The 19,892-nt window shown below is 49.1% G+C and overlaps 1 protein-coding gene across 3 annotated transcripts in view; it reads right to left on the reverse strand.

Annotated features, from left to right (window-relative positions):
• The window catches only part of LOC135911672 (endothelin-converting enzyme 1-like), a 181,356-nt gene that overhangs the window by 40,389 nt on the left and 121,075 nt on the right, over positions 1 to 19,892 (reverse strand). For all 3 annotated transcript variants that reach the window (XM_070533815.1, XM_070533813.1, XM_070533814.1), the window contains 2 exons: positions 1,953 to 2,185; positions 1,050 to 1,193 (listed from right to left, as the gene is read on the reverse strand). In XM_070533815.1, coding sequence (XP_070389916.1) covers positions 1,050 to 1,193; positions 1,953 to 2,185 — 377 coding nt within the window. The remainder of the gene's footprint in view (positions 1 to 1,049; positions 1,194 to 1,952; positions 2,186 to 19,892) is intronic.

The following is a 19,892-nucleotide window of genomic DNA, read 5'->3' on the forward strand; positions in this document are numbered from 1 at the left end:
TGCATTTAAACTGCAGCGCCGGATGCCTTCTAAAAAGTCTACGCGGTAGCTCCCATCGTTAGTGCTTATAACTTTCCACTCCTTATGTGTTACCCATTTTACTAGGGGTCATTAGGGTAACAAATGGGAAAATGCTACTCATGGCAGGACACGGTCCGACTTACCTTGCATGCGCTCAAAATTTATTAATTATAAACTCTGGGGTTATACTTGCCTAAAACCTGATATGACAGTAGGCGCATCGTAACGAGCGACTCAGTAATAATCACGACCACCTAGCGTTCATTTGCGTGGCTCAACGTCAAAGCAAACAAGATTTTTCGCATTAGGCCCCCATTAATATAAGGCCTCCGCTGACGGAATTGAACCGGCGACCTCTAGCTAAGAAGCCCAATGCCGCAGTCCAACGCCACAGCCCCTGGGCTACCGCAGCGGGTGCCCTCGGACCGTCAGCTGTCAGAGCTTTCCTGGGTTCACAATAAAACGAAACATCTGCAGTTATGCACTCCTTGTTATCTTCCTTGAGGTCCATGGCTGAGCCCAAGAACACGTACGTTAACGAACGTTCAGCCAAACAACGCGTGCTATAACTAATAAGTGGCATCCCATAATATCAGCGATGAAGGGCTTGGTCACAGGCCGCACACAATAACGTGTCAGAGGTCAGGCGCATGTATGCATGTAACAAACCTTTATGCAGGTGCTACTGCTGAGCGTAATTTTCGCAATGTTTTGCTGACCATGTTAGCTGTACACATCTATGCCTACGAAAATTATCCACATCATACAGAAAACCTACGAGTAAAATAGGTTCATTCAAGACGTCTATGTTGAAGCTTTAGGCTCTTCATATAAGTGGGAAATTTAACAGAAAAGCAATCTTGGTTAAAGAAGTTTAATGTCGTTTCTGCGACGTTTATGCAAGGCGTAAGTTTTACTGCCAGAAATACCGAACCGCTTCTGAAAAATAAGCTGTGCGTACAAGCGCGGTTACTGCAAGCGCGGATTGCAATGGTACTCTCGCGTGGATTTCGATGTAGCTCACTCACATTTTTGTGGAATTGTCGCAAACAGAACGTTTTGTTCGCGTAGTGCTCGGCTGCTTCACGTGAGAACCACTGCCTCTCCTTGGCGTTCTCATCATACTTTGAATTCTCGACGTCATAGCCATGCATCATCTCGTGCCCCAGAATCTGTCAAAAAACGAGCATAAGCAATGGGGAACAATTTTGACCAGTGAAGAATGGTTATACCATCGGCGTATGGCTCTTTACAGCAGTGTAGAGAACAGCAACCACGCGAATGTGAGGCTGGAACATTCGCGTTACAATTACTGTTTAACTATATTGCGGTGGCATTGTCTGCTGGTCAGCTTGCCTTTTCATAGCGATGTAACTGCAGTATCACGAGAATCACAGTCTGAAAACTGTCTAGTCCTTGAAGTCTGCGATCATTTACAGTACTCTCACTGAGACTCTGGAATAGTTCGCTTGTCAAAGCAGTAAAACACATTACTGTTTGAAATTTTCAGTCAGCTGCAGAGAGCCGAGAATGCCGGCACCTCTTCCGAGGAAGTATGAATAATACCTCTGCTCTCTGTAGCTCAAGATCGTCCTACATGTGACCATTGGCGTTCGAATTGATAAAGGTGCACCTGCAGCTAATAATAACAGTAAGGCATCAAAACATCGCGACCTGCATTTGTGCATTCCTATTTCTTTTTGTTTCGCGTTTGTTGAAAAGAGATTCTACGATTTATTTGGCCTTTTGCACGTGTTACACTTGAACGCCACGAAAGTCACCCGGAAACTACAGAAACCGCACCAAGTCATCAGCCTTCTAAAATGTGGAATATTGAACTAGGCATTAGGTAACTTATGCAAGAAAAACTGCTCTTTTTTGTATAACTCACGAAGTAGCGAATATCCCGTCGTACTAATGCGCATACTCACCGTGCCCAGGCTACCGTAGTTGAAGGCAGCAGGACCTTTAGTGAAAAGGATGCTGGGGAGCAGCATCAATGGGAGCACGACCAGCAGGTTGTACTTGCCGTCGTACATCGCGTTCACCTTGTCATAATTTTTCAGCAGGATCGTTGTGTCGGCCCAAGTTTGGCGAATGGCGGCTGCTTTGGCCTGCCGCCAAGCTTTGAAGAACTGGTTGGTGGGCAAGTCGGGAAAGCTCGCTGTATCAAGAGATGTACTACCCGTAAAAATGACGAGAAAGACATAAAAGGGATTTTCTCTTGTTTTTTTTTTGCCTCAACGGAATCTTTGCTAATTGCCAGTAGCCTACAGAACAAGGCTGATCCTTGACTTCAGTGGGCATTGTTTTGACAATCGAAATTATAATCGACGGACAAAGAAACATTTGCTGCGAATATTTGAAGCTAATACCTTTACGACACCTCTTATAGCGTGCCAGATGTAGCTTGTGAGGTTTAAGGACACCCTACTTAGAATAAATTTTGGAAACGACACCAGCTTCGAGATAAATGTTCCCAAAATGCGGCCCAAAATGCAACAGCACTCCAAGCATTATATTTACTAACTGCAAAAAAGAGATATTTTGCCAGAATCGTCGAGCGACATTGTACTTGACTGCATGTTTTCCACAAATGTTGCCAGTTTTGAAATTCTCTCTAAGTGGATGTGCCTTCAAACCTGACTGAGTCCTATTTGGAAAGGTTAATATGTGCCTGAAGCATTTATTTATACATTTTATTGGTAAAAATGACAGAGGATCGTTTTCTTCGGGTCCGACTATCGAGATGCCTGCAAACACGGAAATAACAACCACTGCAATATTTTTAGTGAAATTTGTTGCATTTGCGTGATCAGTTAAATTATCATATTGCGAGAAGTGAAAATGTTTATTTAGAACCCTAAATGTTTACAGAAATCACCCAAAATATTATACTTTAAAAATTAAAGCACGCAATGCGTAAAAATCTGCAAGTCCATCAAGAACAGGCACTGCAGTCCTGTGCATTGCAGTAGTTAGATCATCTAAGATGAGTAAACCTGCGTCGGCTTCGTATGGCGCACCCGAGCATGGTCGCATGGTCACTATTTGATTACGATCCGCGAGGGGTAGAGTTCAGGCGCCCAAGGGTGATTGTTACGTGTGCGTCGCATAGTTGGCATTGATGAGAGAAGCAGTGCGTCGGAGAATTCGCTTGCAGCAGCAGCCGCTCTTTCTCACGCCAGCGTTTAGTGCTAGGGTCCACGGTCCTCGAGTGAATGCCTTCATGTCCGCCTGTGCACGCATGACATGATGGTTAGCAATTTAGTTAGTAAGCAAAAATTTACTAGTTTATACGGCCAATTAAACTATTATACTAACTGCATATGCCTGTCAAATTATTTGCTTTTATTTTGTTCAATAAGTGATGGAGAGGTTACAGTCATGACTTCTTCCTTCGCGCTTTAAGTGACGGAATGCTATAGGGATTTAGTAGTTCTAATTACGGAAAAGGCGCAGTTGTTATAAACAAACCATGCAGTGCACCAGTGAATTTGTTTAAAACTATAATGTAGCGTTCTAGCGACGGTTAACCACAATGGCAGAACGCAAATCATGAAATAAACAACTTATACGGTGAACCTGTGTATGTCCAAACAAGTAGCAGAAAGATAGCGGCGAGCACATTCGTTGAATGCTTAAATATCCGCACGCAAAGCGCACCGGCTTTTATAGATCGCTAGTCGGTGGCTCCAATGCAATCGCTGGTGCTCGACTACCTTTTAAAAGTACAACACTATTCGCGGCCCGCAAACAATAAGATTACTCAAGGTTCGGCGACAACATAGACAGCTGACCGAATGAACGACAACATTTGAGTAAGTTCCCAAATATGCAGGTGCTTCCTGCGCGAAGGAACAACTTTATGTTGTTAACGTTGTTGCTATTGTTATCTGGGTCATCTGTTTTCTTTGTGATACATTTTTACTCAGTCTTTGCAGAGAAGAACACTGCAGCACGACTGGAAGACGGCAAAGGTGATTCCAGTCAACAAGTCTGGTGATATTCATAATCCTTTACCCTAACAACCGATGTCCTTAACTTGTATTCCATGCAAGATGTTAGAACACATAGTCTACTCCAACCTTGTTAGTTTTCTCCAGACTATTAACTTTTTCACGTGACAGCAGCGTGGTTTTCGTCAACATTATTCTTGTGAGACTCATTCACTAACCTTTACTAATGATTTCTCCTCCACTTTAGATCGAGCGTGAGTGATTGGCTGCATCTTCCTTGACTTCGGCAAAGGTATTTACACCGCTTCACATCGACTACTATTACCTAAATTTAGCGCGCTCCACCTTGATTGCAGCTTGCTCAAACGAATTGAATGTTACTTGCAGAATAGAACACAGTACGTTTCTGTTAATGATGATGACTCTAAATCATGCTACATAGCATCCAGTGTTCCTCAGGGGTCTGTCGTTGGGCCTCTTCTAATTTATATGAATAGCCTGCCTGATTCTGTTATTTCTATTATAAGGCTGTTTGCAGACGGCTGTGTTCTGTACCGCGTAATTTCTAATGAGTCAGACTTCTCAGTTCTTCCATCTGACTATTATAAAATTCCCTTTTAGTGTGATACATGCCTTATTAAACTAAACATTAACAAATGTAAAGCAATGAGAGTGTCTCGTGAAATTGTCGAGTCTACGCCTGAAGGGTATGATCTTAACGGTTGCCCTCTTCATTTCATCGACAGCTAGAAATGTCTAGGCATCTATATCACTAAAAACGTGTCTTGGCAGAACCATATCGACCATGTTATCAACAAAGCTAACACTATTCATGGTTTTCTTCGCCGTAATTTCCGCCTCGCTCCCGTTCCATTAAAACTATTACTATATAAAACACTCGAGCGTTCTAAGCTCGAGTAAGCTTCACCCATATGGGACACGCACACTAACTCAATAACACAGTCCTTAGAATCAAGTTCAAAGCGGCTCATCTAGGTTTATCCTCTCTAACTACTTACTATCGCTCCGCCTGCGTTTCTACATTGAAGAAACAAATTGACCTACCTCTTGTTTCTGCTAGACGTAGAACTTCACGCTCATTCGCTCGGCATGCTCTTGAATCACACAAAGATGTAGTTTTCATATACAGCACTTCTAAGTCCACAGCACAACTTATGAGGCGCCCCGTAGCTGACTTTGCACCCACCAATCATGCGGTGAGCGCCGAGCAACGCAGCGATCGTCGAGGCAACGAAACGTGCGCCTGAGCAAGCGGAACGAACCAAAGAACTCGGGAGTCTCAGAGGAAGAAACGATCTACGCGAGCCAAACGTCGTGATCGGCACGGACAGCTGGGCCGCGACGCGCCATGAAGGCGGAAGCGATCATGGGGCTGACGCCTCGATAGGATCGTCCTCTATCTCGCTTGGGAGCACCAGGCAGACGCATGACTCCCCGCCAGCAGCACGGCACACATCGCAGGAGACGCTTTCCGACCAGACGCACTACGGCACAGCGATCACGTGAGAGGCGTCCCGCATCGGACTCTGCACCTAGGAATCGCGCTGTGAGCGGAAAGAGGAGCGACGTCGCCTAAACACGAGGGTTCGAGTGACGCACGCTGGAAGTTGGAAGGGGAGAGTACCAGAAAACTTATTAAACGCAAGTGTATTGGGGCATCCTCGTACCAGTCCCCGCAGGAACCCAATGCGCTCACACGAGACGAAGGGGAGAAGCGGGCGAGTGACGCGCCACCTGTTGGGGCAGCGCCGTACATTGCAAGGAGGGTGTCTTCTGCGTTTGCCGCAAGATGGCTCTGCGTGTGCACCAAGCGCAGAAGAAATGTAGCGGAAACGTACTTCGCTACTCGTTTAACTGCGACTTCTGTAATTTACAGACTCATAATTACCGATATACACCGCAGTATAACTTTCTACGGCACGTTTCTAAGGCAACACCGCATTCACTAGAGGCCCTTTTTTCCCGTTTGGACCAAAGAACTCATTACTGAGTGAAATAAAGAAAAAAAACTCATTACTGAGTGGTTGCGTCTCCGTCTCACACTCCGGAGACCCTCGTTCAATTCCCACCCAGCCGATCGTGCAAGTTGTTTCTATATATGAATTGCCGTTCCCGGATTTTTCGCTCACGCTTTTTTCACTGTCGCGTTAATAGAAGCACGAATTTAGTTAATAAATGCTAGATTTCTTGTAAGCGCCTGAGAGAATGCAATTGTACTGCAATTGTGCCCCAATAATTGAGAAATAAGCTTGTAGTTTCACATTAGAGAACGCTTATTTGAGTTATTACTCTACCGTGCGAAATACGAAAGTGCATATGTTGCTAATACGAAGAATACACGTTAGATTTCTAGTAATACTTACAAGCTAAGTATCTGGTTGCAATTAGTTGCATTTTTCGAGCGGTGAAGAGTCGAGTTTATAAGTAAATAAAAGTGGTGCGTTTTTCCAGAGATAAAGAGAAGTATACACTTTGTTCACGTCATTGTTGTACTTTCTTTTACCCAGTGAGGAAGTCAGTTAAACTTAACTTGAGGTCATCCTGGCAGCTAGAAGAAATTATCTGGCACATCGAAATGCAACCTTCCGGGAACAACTTTAGTTCAACATGCAGGTTGTATACGTTCACAAGATAATGTCTGCGTAATAAAAATAACAAAGGGTCTTTGACACTGCCCTGTGGAACTCCAGATGTGGCCAAAAGGAAGTTCTAGTGCTGCCCCTTCAAATCGCCGAATTTCTCGATATTAGTCGGATGCGTTGAAGTCCGCAAGTCGCGTCTGCGATGGCAGTGGCGCAGTTTGTAGGCAGTGCCCGGTAGATAACATGTCTTTTGGGGCAGTTGGTAGCTGCTAAAATTCACGTGTTTCCCGTAAAGTAAAACAAGTCGGAAATGTCCCAATGAGACCAAGGACAACGCTGTAGAAGGGGACAATCGGAATCTCGATAGGCGAAATTTGACTATCGGGCAACAAGGAAGGGCGCTTCTGGCCCTGGCAGCACTCGCAGGCAGGAAGGTACAGGCTCATAGAACGATAAATGTCTGGAAAGACTAACCGACGCCGCACCCGGTCGTATGTGCTGGACACTCCGACATGTCCAGCGGTTGCGAAATCCTGTGGCTTTAGGAACGCCGTGAAAGGGAGAGTCGTAGGAAGTACAAGCAGAAAGTCTGAGCTCTGTGAGCTAGTGTTGCGTCGGTAGAGAATACCATCAAGGAGTGAAACAGGTGGATGTAAAGGTCTATGTAGTGAAAGCGTAGGCAGTGGATAATGGGGCGCAAGTCTCCATCATTCAGCAGTCCCTCATGGATAACGCTCAAGTCGAGATGGTGAGGAGACCCGCATTGGAATCACGAGCACCGGAGTCGGGAACGTCCTTTTGTCATCCATTTGTCATCCAGTTGTCATCCACTTGTGAGTGTGGAAGGACAGTCGGGGTAGGGTGCTTCCAGCGTAAACACTGTAGAATTGCAGATGTACTATAGCATGTCATAGCACAACTTCCTACAAATTCTTCCGTGCACTGCGATCCAATGCGAGCGCAGCGACAGTGCCAAAAGCTTTTAATTAGCTGGGAACAAAGAAAGCGCGAAGGGGCCTTAACTACGATAACTCACATCGGCGAACCACACGAAAGATACTGCGAGCTATACGTTACGTGGTCCTCGGGGCCGGAACTGAAAGCAAACATGCTTGGATGGATGGTGACGGCGGTGCGTGGCATTTATATCCTCAAATCCAGGCTGTGAATCGCCACATACTACGGCTGCTGCGTTTATTTACAGGTTATTTAACATTACCTTACTTCAATAATGTTAATAAATTTATTCATATAACTGCCATTATCAGACCGTGCTTGTAGCAATGTGTGGCAAAATATTTCGAAAGTTACAATGGCAAAACTGTCTGTAATAATAACATGTGTCACGGTTCAGAAAATATATGCGTATATATATATACTGTGTGTGTGCATGTGCGTGCGCGCGTGTGCGCGCGTGTGTGTGTGTGTGTGTGTGTGTGTGTGTGTGTGTGTGCGCGTGTGCGTGTGCGTGTGTGTGTGTGTGTGTGTGTGTGTGTGTGTGTGTGTGTGTGTGTGTGTAGTCTGCTGACACCATGTGGACGACAAGTGGACAAGCTTGTCTGTATTGTTCGTGTATATATATATATATATACGAACAATACAGACAAGCTTTTCCACTTGTCGTCCACATGGTGTCCGCAGACTACACACACAACACACACACACACACACATATATATATATATATATATCTTAGAAGAATTTCGTTCTTCTTTTGATGTCGGGCAACCTTCCTTGGGCCGGGCGTCTGTTGTAACGCACCATATTGACACTGGCTCCCAATCGCCATTGCGGCGAAGCATATCGTCCACTTGCTCATTAATCATATGACGTTCTGTGGCAGAGACGCGATATGGTCGTTGCCGCAATGGCGGTTGAGAGCCAGTGTCAATATGGTGCGTAACAGCAGACGCCCGGCCCAAGGAAGGTTGCCCGACATCAAAAGAAGAACGAAATTCTTCTAAGATGCGTAAAAGCTGCGAACGCTGAGGTGGGGTGAGGCCATCGGCAATAGATGAATCGAACACACCTGTGGGCAAAGGGCCGGACGTAGGGAGAGAACCGAGCGTGTTGTAACTGGCGCAGGACGTGTCTTCGGGAACATCCGTAATTTGTACGTCGTCGATCACCTCCACGTGGCCAAGACATTCGCCTTGAAGCAGCATCTCAGGGTATGAGAAGGGGTTACAGATAAAAATAGCTGTGGAGCCCTGTTAGATGTTCACAGTTGCAAAAGGCAGCAGCAGACGTTTTCGAGTATAAAAGCGGCCCGACGGAGAAAGTAGTGCGATGGCGTCATAGAGGCTGCTGCAATGCATTGATACAATCACTGACGAGTCGGGAGGAACGCTGGTGTCGTGCCTGACGAGTAGTTTGTTTGTAATAGAAGCATTATCGGCAAGCGTCATATCTGAGATCAGCGACAGTTCTAGTTCGGCCCGTGCGAAATGAATGACGGCATCGTGGCGGGCGAGAAAGTCCCACCCCAGGATAACTTCGTGGGAGCACAAGGAAATCACAATAAATTCGACGGCGTATACAACGTCCTCGATGAGAACACGAGCAGTGCACACCGCAATCGGGTGAATACGCTGTGCGCCTGCTGTGCGGAGGGCGAATCCAGCAATGGGCGTCGTAACCTTTCGAAGGAAGCGACAAAGCTTTGCGTCCATAACTGATACAGCGGCTCCGGTATCCACGAGGGCATATGTGCGCACACCGTCAACTAACACGTCTATCACATTGGTCGGGCTACGTTGAGGACTTCCGCGTTTCGACGGCATCGCATCCCTTGCCTCATGGAGTGCGATGATTAGTTTTCCTCATCCCGAGCTTCGGGACGAGGCCGCATCGGTGATGGGGAGCGTCGGCGTGGAGAAGTTGAGCAGCGGATGTTGGCGGACCGGCGGAATGGTGGTGACGCAGCCCGAGGTTCGTCGTCGTAATAAGGGCGCGGAGAACCCGCCATAGAACTTGGCCCATATGGTGTAGCGCTAGGCGACTGCACGCGACTACAGTGGCGTGCGACGTGGCCTGCATAGCCGCACGCAAAACATATCGGTCGATTGTCCGCTGTACGCCACCGAGTCGTTGCGGCAGGTCCCATCCATGTGGAAGGACGCGTTGGACGTGGCGGCTGGTGAAGTGATTGCATAGCAGGCTGTTGTCGGGGCATAGCGAGGACTTCTGCGTACGTGAGATGTCGCCGTTGAGGGAGTTGTAGAAGATGGGTGACGACTTCCGCGTAGCTGAGTGGCACAGCCGTCGGGATCTGTTGGGGTCTGGCCATGACTTCGGCGTAGCTGGGAGGCGCAGCCGCAGGAAGACGCTGGTGGTGCTCAGGCAAAACCTCTTGCACTTCTTGCGCAATGACACGGCGAAGCGAGGCGCAAAACTTGGCGTAGGCGCGTGTACCGACTGCGGCTGTGCAAAATCAATCAACGAGAGTTGCCGGGCAACTTCCTCGCGGACGAACGCCTTCATTTCTGCGAGCAACGCTGCCTGGTTGGACATAGCAGCCAAACCAGCGAGGTGTTCGTCACCCGGTAGAGATCGACGGGTCAGTGACCGCTGCCTGCGGAGTTCTTCATAGCTCTGGCACAGTGTGACAATTTCAGCCACAGAGCGCTGACTTTTGGCCAGCAACATGTTAAAGGCGTCTTCTATGCCCTTCAGGATGTTTCGGACTCGATCAGACTCCGCCATGGTCGAATCGACTTTCTTGCATAAGTCCAGGACATCCTCGATATAACTGGTGAATGTTTCGCCTGGCTGTTGAGCTCGTTCTCGCAAACGTTGCGCGGCACGCAGCTTGCGAACAGCAGGGCGACCAAATACAGCGGCGAGGGAAGTCTTAAATTCTGACCATGTCTGGAACTCTGCTTGATGGTTGTTATACCACAGGCTGGCCACTCCAGCGAGGTAGAACAGAACATGGCTCAGTTTGGCCGCTTCGTCCCACTTGTTATGGTCGCCTACCCCGTTGTACGCCGTGAGCCATTCATCCACGTCAATGTCATCCGCTCCAGTGTAGATTGGAGGGTCGCGATGAGGAGGCACCCCGGGGCACGCAGTGGGTGCAGGAGGAGGCGTTTGTTGGGAGGAGTCTTGGGGCATGGTAGATGGTACGGCACGGGACCGGAGTTCCAGGATGATTGTCTGAGGGTACCCCGCACACTCCACCAATTCAAAAGGTGTTTATTTGGCAGAGCTCGGAGCAGCGCAACGTCGACGGGCAGGGCAGTCACAGCTTCCAAGCACGAGAGCCGTTGCTGAGTAGGAGCGCTCGACCCACTAGCGTTTAGAGCCAGTAGCGCTGAAACCACTAGTGTCTCCCTTCGCTAAAATATATATATATATATATATATATATATATATATATATATATATATATATATATATATATATATATATATATATATGTTGTCTGCTGAAACCATGTGGACGGCCAGTAGAATAGCTTGTCTGTAATGTGCGAGTCCAGCATATATATATATATATATATATATATATATATATATATATATATATATATATATATATATATATATATATATATATATATATATATATATATATATATATATATATATATATGCGCGCATGAACCATGACACATTTTACCATTACAGACAGGCTTGCCATATTAAATTTCCAAATATTTTGCCACACATTGCTACAAGCACAGTCTGATGCTGGCAGCTATGTTAATGAATTATATAACTCCCAGGGTTCTACTAGGACACATAAATACCCCAAAAAGTGGATGGGGAAACGACGCCGCGGTAGCTCAATTGGTAGAGCATCGCACGCGAAAAGCGAAGGTTGTGGATTCGGTTCCCACCTGCGGCAAGTTGTTTCTTCATCGACTTTAGTTTCCATTAATTTATCGTTTCCTTATTTCATTTATTAAGAACAAGTAAATACCCCTATGTTGTCCTCGGTGTCAGTGTTGAGTGAGTGAGTGAGTGAATAAACTTTTATTTGGTCCAGCAAAGCGCGATAAAACGCGCACCTGGCTAATCCCACGACGGGACTGACAGATCTAGTCTGCCGGCCCGATCGCGGGCGCGCTGGACGGCCAGGATTTGATCCTCAAAGACGGGACTTCGCAGGAGGGCGTCCCACTCTTCCTTGGTGAACTTCGGGCCCAGCGACCCGCACTCCCAGAGCATATGAGGCAACGTAGCTACCTCACCACAGGCCACGCAAGAACAATTGGTATAAATCTCTGGATATATGCTATTAAGGGACGCCGGATTTGGGTACGAGTTCGTTTGCAGAAGTCTTAGTGTGACCGCCTGCGGCCTGCTTAACTTGGAGTGAGGCGGGGGGAAAACCCTTCTCTCTAAGTAGAAGAATTTAGTTATTTCGTTGTGTGTGAGAGGAGCGTCTCGGTGTCCGGGGAGAGAGTCGCCCGACCCGAGGGCAGCGCGGTCGGTAAAGCCACGCGCAGCCTCGTGGGCAGACTCGTTGAGGTTCAGAGGAACCCCCTCAATCGCCCCGACGTGTGCAGGGAACCAAAAAATCGAGTGCATGGAGGTGTTGCCGTGTTTGGCGCCTTTCAGAATTTGAACTACCTGCCGGGCTACCCAGCCTTTCTGGAATGCCCTGATGGCGGCTTTCGAATCGCTATACACCCTGTCTCTCCGACCGTCTTGCATGGCGAGTGCAATGGCCACTTGCTCGGCCACCTCTGGGTTCGTCGTCCGGACGGAAGCACAGTTGATAACTTTACCCAGCGTGTCAACGACGGAAACCGCAAAAGCCTTGCCGTCTCGGTATGCAGCTGCGTCCACGAAGCTTGCTGCGATTTTGTCCCTGTTTACTTGCTTTAGCATATTCAATGCTCTTGCCTTGCGACGACCTGCGTTGTGAACGGGATGAACGTTGCGGGGCAAAGGGGCGACCACGATCTTCTCCTCTATTTCTCTGGGGATTTGGGTGTCTTCAGCCAAGTTCTTGGTTGGTGCGAGTCCGAGCTCCTCGAGGATACGCCTGCCGGCCGGCGTGGTGGACAGCCGAGTTAGCTGGGCCCGTTCCTGAGCCTCGGCTATCTCCTCCATGGTGTTGTGTATGCCGAGCCGAAGGAGGTCCTCTGTATGCGTTCGGACGGGCAGCCCGAGGGCTCTCTTGAAGAATTTTCTTATGAGGGCATTAAGCTTTTCCCGCTCGGCTCTGAGCCAGTTGTGCATGGCCACCGTGTAGGTGAAGTGACACAGCACAAAGGCGTTGATGAGCCGAAGCAGGTTGTCCTCCTTGAGGCCACGATGCCTGTTCGTGACCCTTCGGACAAGGCGAAAAGCATTGTCGGTTTTCGCAATTATCTTGCGTAACGCAGTGCCGTTGCCGCCGCGTGATTCTATAAACATACCCAGGACTCTGATGGTGTAGACCCGGGGTATCGGGTCACCGCTCCGAGTGAACAGGTGAATGTCACTTTCCGAGACCGGTTTCCAGCCCTTGGGTCTGCGCCCTTTTTCTTTTCTATAAAGGAGAAGCTCAGATTTGGTCGGGGAGCATCTGAGTCCGGTGGGTAGCAGGTACTGCTCCGTGACGTCTACCGCCTCTTGCATGGCGCTTTCCACTTGCCCTTCGCTACCGCCGGTGCACCAGATGGTGATGTCGTCTGCGTAGATGGTGTGTTTGATACCTTCAACTTGGGCCAGATTCCTCGAGAGGCCGATCATGCAGATGTTGAAGAGTGCAGGAGAAATGACCGAGCCTTGCGGCGTGCCCCGTGGGCCCAGGAGCAACTCGTCGGAGACAAAGTCGCCGATCCGCAGCTTCGCTTTCCTCCCCGTCAGGAACGAGCGGACGTAGTTATATAGTCTGGGGCCCAGCTCGAGGTCTGCCACGGAGGCCAGAATGTATTCGTGGAGAACGTTGTCAAAGGCTTTCTCGAGGTCGAGTCCGAGCAGGGCCCCGGTGTCTCTGGTACTGCCATCGATGATTTGATGTTTGATCATCTTCATGGCGTCCTGCGACGAGAGGCCGGCACGAAAGCCAATCATGTTGTGAGTATAGATGTTGTTCTCTTCGAGATATCTGTTTAGTCTGTTGAGGACGACATGCTCCGCCACTTTCCCAACGCAGGAGGTGAGAGAGATCGGTCGGAGGTTGTCCACGTTCGGAGCCTTGCCGGGTTTGGGGATCAGGACGACGTTGGCGGTCTTCCATTGCTCTGGGACGCTGCCGTTTTTCCAGGTCTCGTTGATCTTTTCGGTGAGGTATGCGATCGAACCGTCGTCAAGGTTCCGCAGCATCTTGTTGGTGATTCTGTCGGCACCTGGCGCACACTTCCCCTTGAGCGCGAAAATGGCTTGCCTAATTTCCCCCAGGGTAAAGTCTTCGTCCAATTCCGGACGACTTGGGCCGAGGTAGTCAGGAAACCTGTCTTTCTCGTTTCCACGCTTTATGGGAATGTATTTCTCCATGAGCTTGGCAACCAGCTGGTCCCCGGAACAGGATGTGGTAGCTTCGTGCAGGGCTCTGGCGAGCGTGTGTCTCTGACTGGATCTGGTGCTGCCCTCGTCGAGGAGATGTTTAAGCATGCCCCAGGACTTGCCGTTACGCATCTGCCCGTCTATCGAGTCACAGACCTCGTCCCATTGCTGCTTGCCGAGGGTCCGACAGTGATCTTCGATGGCCTTGTTAAGCTCGGAGATATTTTTCCTCAATCTTCGGTTAAACCTTTGTCCCTTCCATCTTAGAAGCAGCGCCTGCTTGGCCTCGATCAGATGGGTCAGCCTACTGTCCATCTTTTCTACCTCCAGGTCGCTGACGATCTTCTTAGTGGATGACTCGGCGTCACCCTTGATTCGCTCGCACCAATCTTCCAGGTCTTTGGGGACGGGTGCGCTGTCGTTGCCGCGCAGCTTGCGAAAAAGGTTCCAGTCCGTGACAGGGAATTCCCTGGATTTACTTCGGGTGACTTCGAAGCGGGTCTCGAGCACATAATGGTCGCTGCCAAAATTTATTGCGGTGTTGCTCCACTCGGCTCCCTCGACGTTCTTCACGAACGCCAGATCGGGGGTGGTGTCCCGGCTCACCGAGTTGCCGATTCGGGTGGGGAACGCCTTGTCCGTGATGAGCGTGAGGTCCATGTCGTTGGCGTTCTGCCACAGACCCCGGCCCTTGCTCGTGTCGTAGACGTAAGGGCCGGGGTCTGTGGCAGATCGGTGTCAGTGTTTGTTGGCTTCTTATGATGACTATATATATATATATATATATATATATATATATATATATATATATATATATGGTAACGAGTCTTCCAAAATAGACGTTCTCTTTAATGGCGGGCCAGACGAAGAGCGTGCAGCTTACGGGCTACATCGTCTTTCATGGCTCTACCTTTGCGCGTGCCGTCCTGCGGTGCGGGAGCCCCACATCATTGTGTCAATACATATATATATATATATATATATATATATATATATATATATATACACACATATATATATGTGTGTGTTTGTGTGTGTGTGTGTGTGTGTGAGTGCACGCACATTACAGACAAGTCTACCTGCTGTCCGCAGGGTGTCTGCAGACATTCTGCCGACTATAGTCTACAGGTAGGTGACAGGGGTGACTGGTGGGGTACTTGTGGGTGACTGAAAAGTCAAAATCATTTTTGTAAGGGCATGTTCCCACCCTGCCAAGTTCCTGTGAACCATCGCAGAATATATAAATATATTTGTTCAATACATTAAATACATACATGTTTGCAAAAGTACTGCTAGTCATACTTTGGTTCTTTTTTCTTTTGCATTTATTTCTTCTGCAGTTTATGTGTTTACTTACACTGTACTCACTACACTCCTACTGGCGCGTGGGCCCTTAAGGTAAATGAAAAATAAATAAATAAATATGTATTGCGATGCCATATCTTGGATATTTTATATTGCTTCACGGTTTTTTACGTCGCTAATGCCTCCTTGTAAATGAGTCAGTTGTGCCCTTTAATATAGTATTGACATACTAACATTTACTTACCAGCCAAAACATTAAGAGCGCACCTCTTAAGCCCACGGATGCGCAGCGCGAGCTCTCATGGCGAACTTCGCCAGGCATAAATAGACGCGGCGGGACGACGCCGATGATTCGCTAGCAATACTTACATTCAGCGAAACACAGGGGCACGCCGCCGTCCGCTCGCCGCGTATTCGTCAGTGTTGCCAGACTCTACGAATGTGTCTTTGGGTTTAAAAAAAATAGTAAATAGGCGTTTTATTTTATTATTTGTTGTTAGTCACCAAACAACTTGAAAAAAAGTTTGATAGAGGCGCTTACAAATGATGTTCCCACATTTCATTGAGCTGTAAGCATTTTAGCGGGTTGGCTTTGCGCCATCTCGCTACGTTGAAGGGTGGCACCGCGAAGGGCAGGCGTTGTAGAAGGTTTTGTGGTTTTTCCAACAGAGACGTTAGCTTACATTGAGTAAAAACACATTGTGGTTATTAATGTTTGCTTCAGTTTGAGTTCCTGTTTTAAAGCCTCCCCAGACAACAAGCGTTTAGTACTGCAGCAGGACAGGATAAAAATTATCTATATTCGGCGTGAAATGGGCCTTTCAGCGGATCTCCTCGATGCTTCATGCATTCCGTGCGCCACCAGGGCCCACACAGATGCAAACAGCCAGAAGCCGTGGCATAGTCGGCTTCTAACTATAATCTGTCGTCGCTCTTTTTCGTCAAGGCACTCCAGCAGAAGGGACCTATTTTTGTAGTAGAGCAGGGTTGATTTGTAACGGAAGAAGCACGCAACCAAAATTTATGAGCACACGTGCGCCAACAGCGAAAAAAAAATGGCTGTGGCTTAGCTAAGGTTAAGCCCAGGATGCGAAGCATACTAGCCTTTATTTTAGTTGTTGAACCACTGTTTAGCCTGGTGAACTGCTGTTGCTTGGCTATATTTGGTTCGGCTAGACGAAGAAACAACTCATGCGTTACTCTGCTTCGCCTTCAAGAGTGGAACGCGACAGCGTTCCCGTCGACCCGCCAAGCTGTGTAAGACAATGGGCTAAAGCGCAGCGACTACACGCCCCGCATTGGACGCGGTGAGCGTCGAGCAACGCAGCGTTCGGCGCGGCAACGAAATGTGCGCCTGAGCAAGCGACGCACGCCTGAGCCTTAGAAACAGCTCGTTTCTAAGGCAACACCGCATTCACTAGAGGCGCTTTTGTACCGCTTTGAAGCATCGTACTCGTGGCTCAGTGGTAGCGTCTCCGTCTCACACTCCGGAGACCCTGGTTCGATTCCCACCCAGCCCATCTTGCAAGAGTTGAGCCAAAGCCACCTAGAAACAAGCGCAGCTGCTTATATACCGCCGCGAGCGACGGCGCGAGTTGGAGCCCCGTTTCTCCTCTGTCGTGACGTCACGGTGTCACGTGGTATGGCATGGGGTCAAAGGTCATTGAATGCGACACCGCCGCGCCTGAGGAGCTGGGTTGAGCTCTCGTAATATGCTTCGCATAAAAGCAGCTTCGGCGCCCCGAGCGAGAAACCGTTTCGTCCCCTATACCCGAACCTATCTGGGCTCCACCACATGTACAACAAAGGACAGTAATAAGAAAAGCACTACTGTGCACACACAATCTTGCGCCATCAAACCTTCGATGGGGTCTGTTGGAAAACTGCACCGCACTAATAATTATGGTGTGTTCCATGAGAACCTCACTTCATTTTGTAGACGAAAAATAAGCTTCCACGAACTTGTACTATTATTTTCATGCTCTCAAACATTCAATATTCCGCTGTAATGACCAACGATGTCCCTTTCACCCGCAGATAGCCGGAAAGTGCGAGGCCAGATTAGCCGAAACGCCCGCATTTCGTCGTTTCAGCGTGGCCGCGCGACGGACTCTCCAATGGAAAATGAAAAATACACAAATAAAACTGGAGGACGCTTAAGCTTCGCTTTCAAGAGTGGAACGCGACAGCGTTCCCGTCGACCCGCCAAGGGATGTAAGACAATGGGCTTCGGCGCAGCGACTACGCGCCCCGCATCGGACGCAGTGAGCGTCGAGCAACGCAGCGTTCGGCGCGGCAACGAAATGTGCGCCTGAGCAAGTGACGCACGCCTCTAAGGCAACACCGCATTCACTAGAGGCGCGTTTGTACCGCTTTGAAGCATGGAACTCGTGGCTCAAGTCGGCAATAAAGAAAAAAAAATGAACTCGTGGCTCAGTGGTAGCGCCTCCGTCTCACACTCCGGAGACCCTGGTTCGATTCCCACCCAGCCCATCTTGGAAGTTGTTTTTTATTCATGAAGGACTTGCTGGGATTTATCGCTCACGGCCGCCGACGCCGACACCGACGACACCGGCTTTTCTGCGACACGAGCTCCTTAACGCTGTCGCGTTAAAACCAACAAGCTTCCGGATATCTAGAGAGGTCGATCGTCGCTACGCATGGTGCGCGCGCGAGGCGCTCTCGCCACTTCTGATGGCAACTCTCGCCACGCGGAGTTCTTCCGATCCGACAGTGTAACCAGCGGGAGTCAAATTTTGTGGACGCCGAGGGGGCGAGCGTTCGTCGCTGGGCAAATTTCGTGGCTTAGGCGGCGGTTTTCCGCTCCATGTATCCCGGGCTTTAGGCGCTCACTCCTGCGTTGAGCGTAGGCGTCCCCTCGTAAACGTGCGAACGTGTTCAGCGAAGAATGAAAGAGCGCATGCGGAGCGCAGCGAGGAGGAAACCGCAGGAATGGGATGCCGTGGAAGTACGAGGAGGAAAGCGGAGAAGGAAAGAATGAGGAAAGCGTGGAGAGAAAAACGTAGTGTCGCATGAGACATGCTTACTTGTTCTCTAGGGAGCATTCTGCAGCAAACACTTTTCAAATCGGCTCATTAATAGGCGAGACAGAAATATTTCAGTGCCGCGAACCCGTGACTTCAGCAGGCGGGCTCCTCTGCCAAGTGAGACTTTATCCAATCGCGCCGTCTAGCCTCCACAAGCGAAGTTACTTCTCTGCGTTCTCCCATTCGGGACCCCGAGGATCGCGTTACGCTTACATCATGGGCCCCGCCTTCGTTTTAACGCGATAGCGTTAAGGAGCTCGTGTCGCAGAAAAGCCGGTGTCGTCGGCGTCAGTGTCGGCGTCCGCGGCGTTGACCATGAGCGATAAATCATGCCAGGCACTTCATAAATAAAAAATTGGCTGTGGCTTAGGTAAGGTTAAGCCCAGGATGCGAAGCATACTAGCCTTTATTTTAGTTGTTGAACCACTGTTTAGCCTGGTGAACTGCTGTTGCTTGGCTATATTTGGTTCGGCTAGACGAAGAAACAACTCATGCATTACTTCTTCGCCTTCAAGAGTGGAACGCGACAGCGTTCCCGTCGACCCGCCAAGGGGTGTAAGACAATGGGCTACAGGGCAGCGACTACGCGCCCCGCATTGGACGCGGTGAGCGTCGAGCAAAGCAGCGTTCGGCGCGGCAACGAAATGTGCGCCTGAGCAAGAGACGCACGCCTTAGAAACAGCGCGTTTCTAAGGCAACACCGCATTCACTAGAGGCGCTTTTGTACCGCTTTGAAGCGTTGTACTCGTGGCTCAGTGGTAGCGTCTCCGTCCCACACTCCGGAGACCCTGGTTCGATTCCCACCCAGCCCGTCTTGCAAGAGTTGAGCCAAAGCCACTTCTCCTCTGTCGTGACGTCACGGTGTCACGTGATTTCATGGTCACCGCCGCGCCTGAGGAGCTGGGTTGAGCCCTCGTAATATGCTTCGCATAAAAGCAACTTCCAAGATGTGCTGGGTGGGAATCGAACCAGGGTCTCCGGAGTGTGAGACGGAGACGCTACCACTCAGCCGCGAGTTTTTTTTTTAAGCGAAGTTACTTCTCTGCGTTCTCCCATTCGGAACCCCGAGGATCGCGTTACGCTTACATCATGGGCCCCGCCTTCGTTTTAACGCGACAGCGTTAAGGAGCTCCTGTCGCAGAAAAGCCGGTGTCGTCGGCGTCGGTGTCGGCGTCCGCGGCATTGACCGTGAGCGATAAATCATGGCAGGCACTTCATAAATAAAAAGCAATTTCCAAGATGTGCTGGGTGGGAATCGAACCAGTGTCTCCGGAGTGTGAGACGGAGACGCTACCACTCAGCCACGAGTTCGATGCTTCCAAGCGGTACAAACGCGCCTCTAGTGAATGCGGTGTTACCTTCGAAACGAGCCGTGGAAAGTTATACTGTGGTGTATATGGGTAATTATGAACATGTAACTTACAGAAGTCGCAATTACACGAGTAGCGAAGTGCGTTTCCGCTGCATTTCTTCTGCGCTTTCTGAACACGCAGAGCCATCTTGCGGCAAACA

The sequence above is a fragment of the Dermacentor albipictus genome, chromosome 2 (genome assembly GCF_038994185.2).
Source record: "Dermacentor albipictus isolate Rhodes 1998 colony chromosome 2, USDA_Dalb.pri_finalv2, whole genome shotgun sequence".
NCBI classification, from domain to species: Eukaryota; Metazoa; Arthropoda; class Arachnida; order Ixodida; family Ixodidae; genus Dermacentor; species Dermacentor albipictus.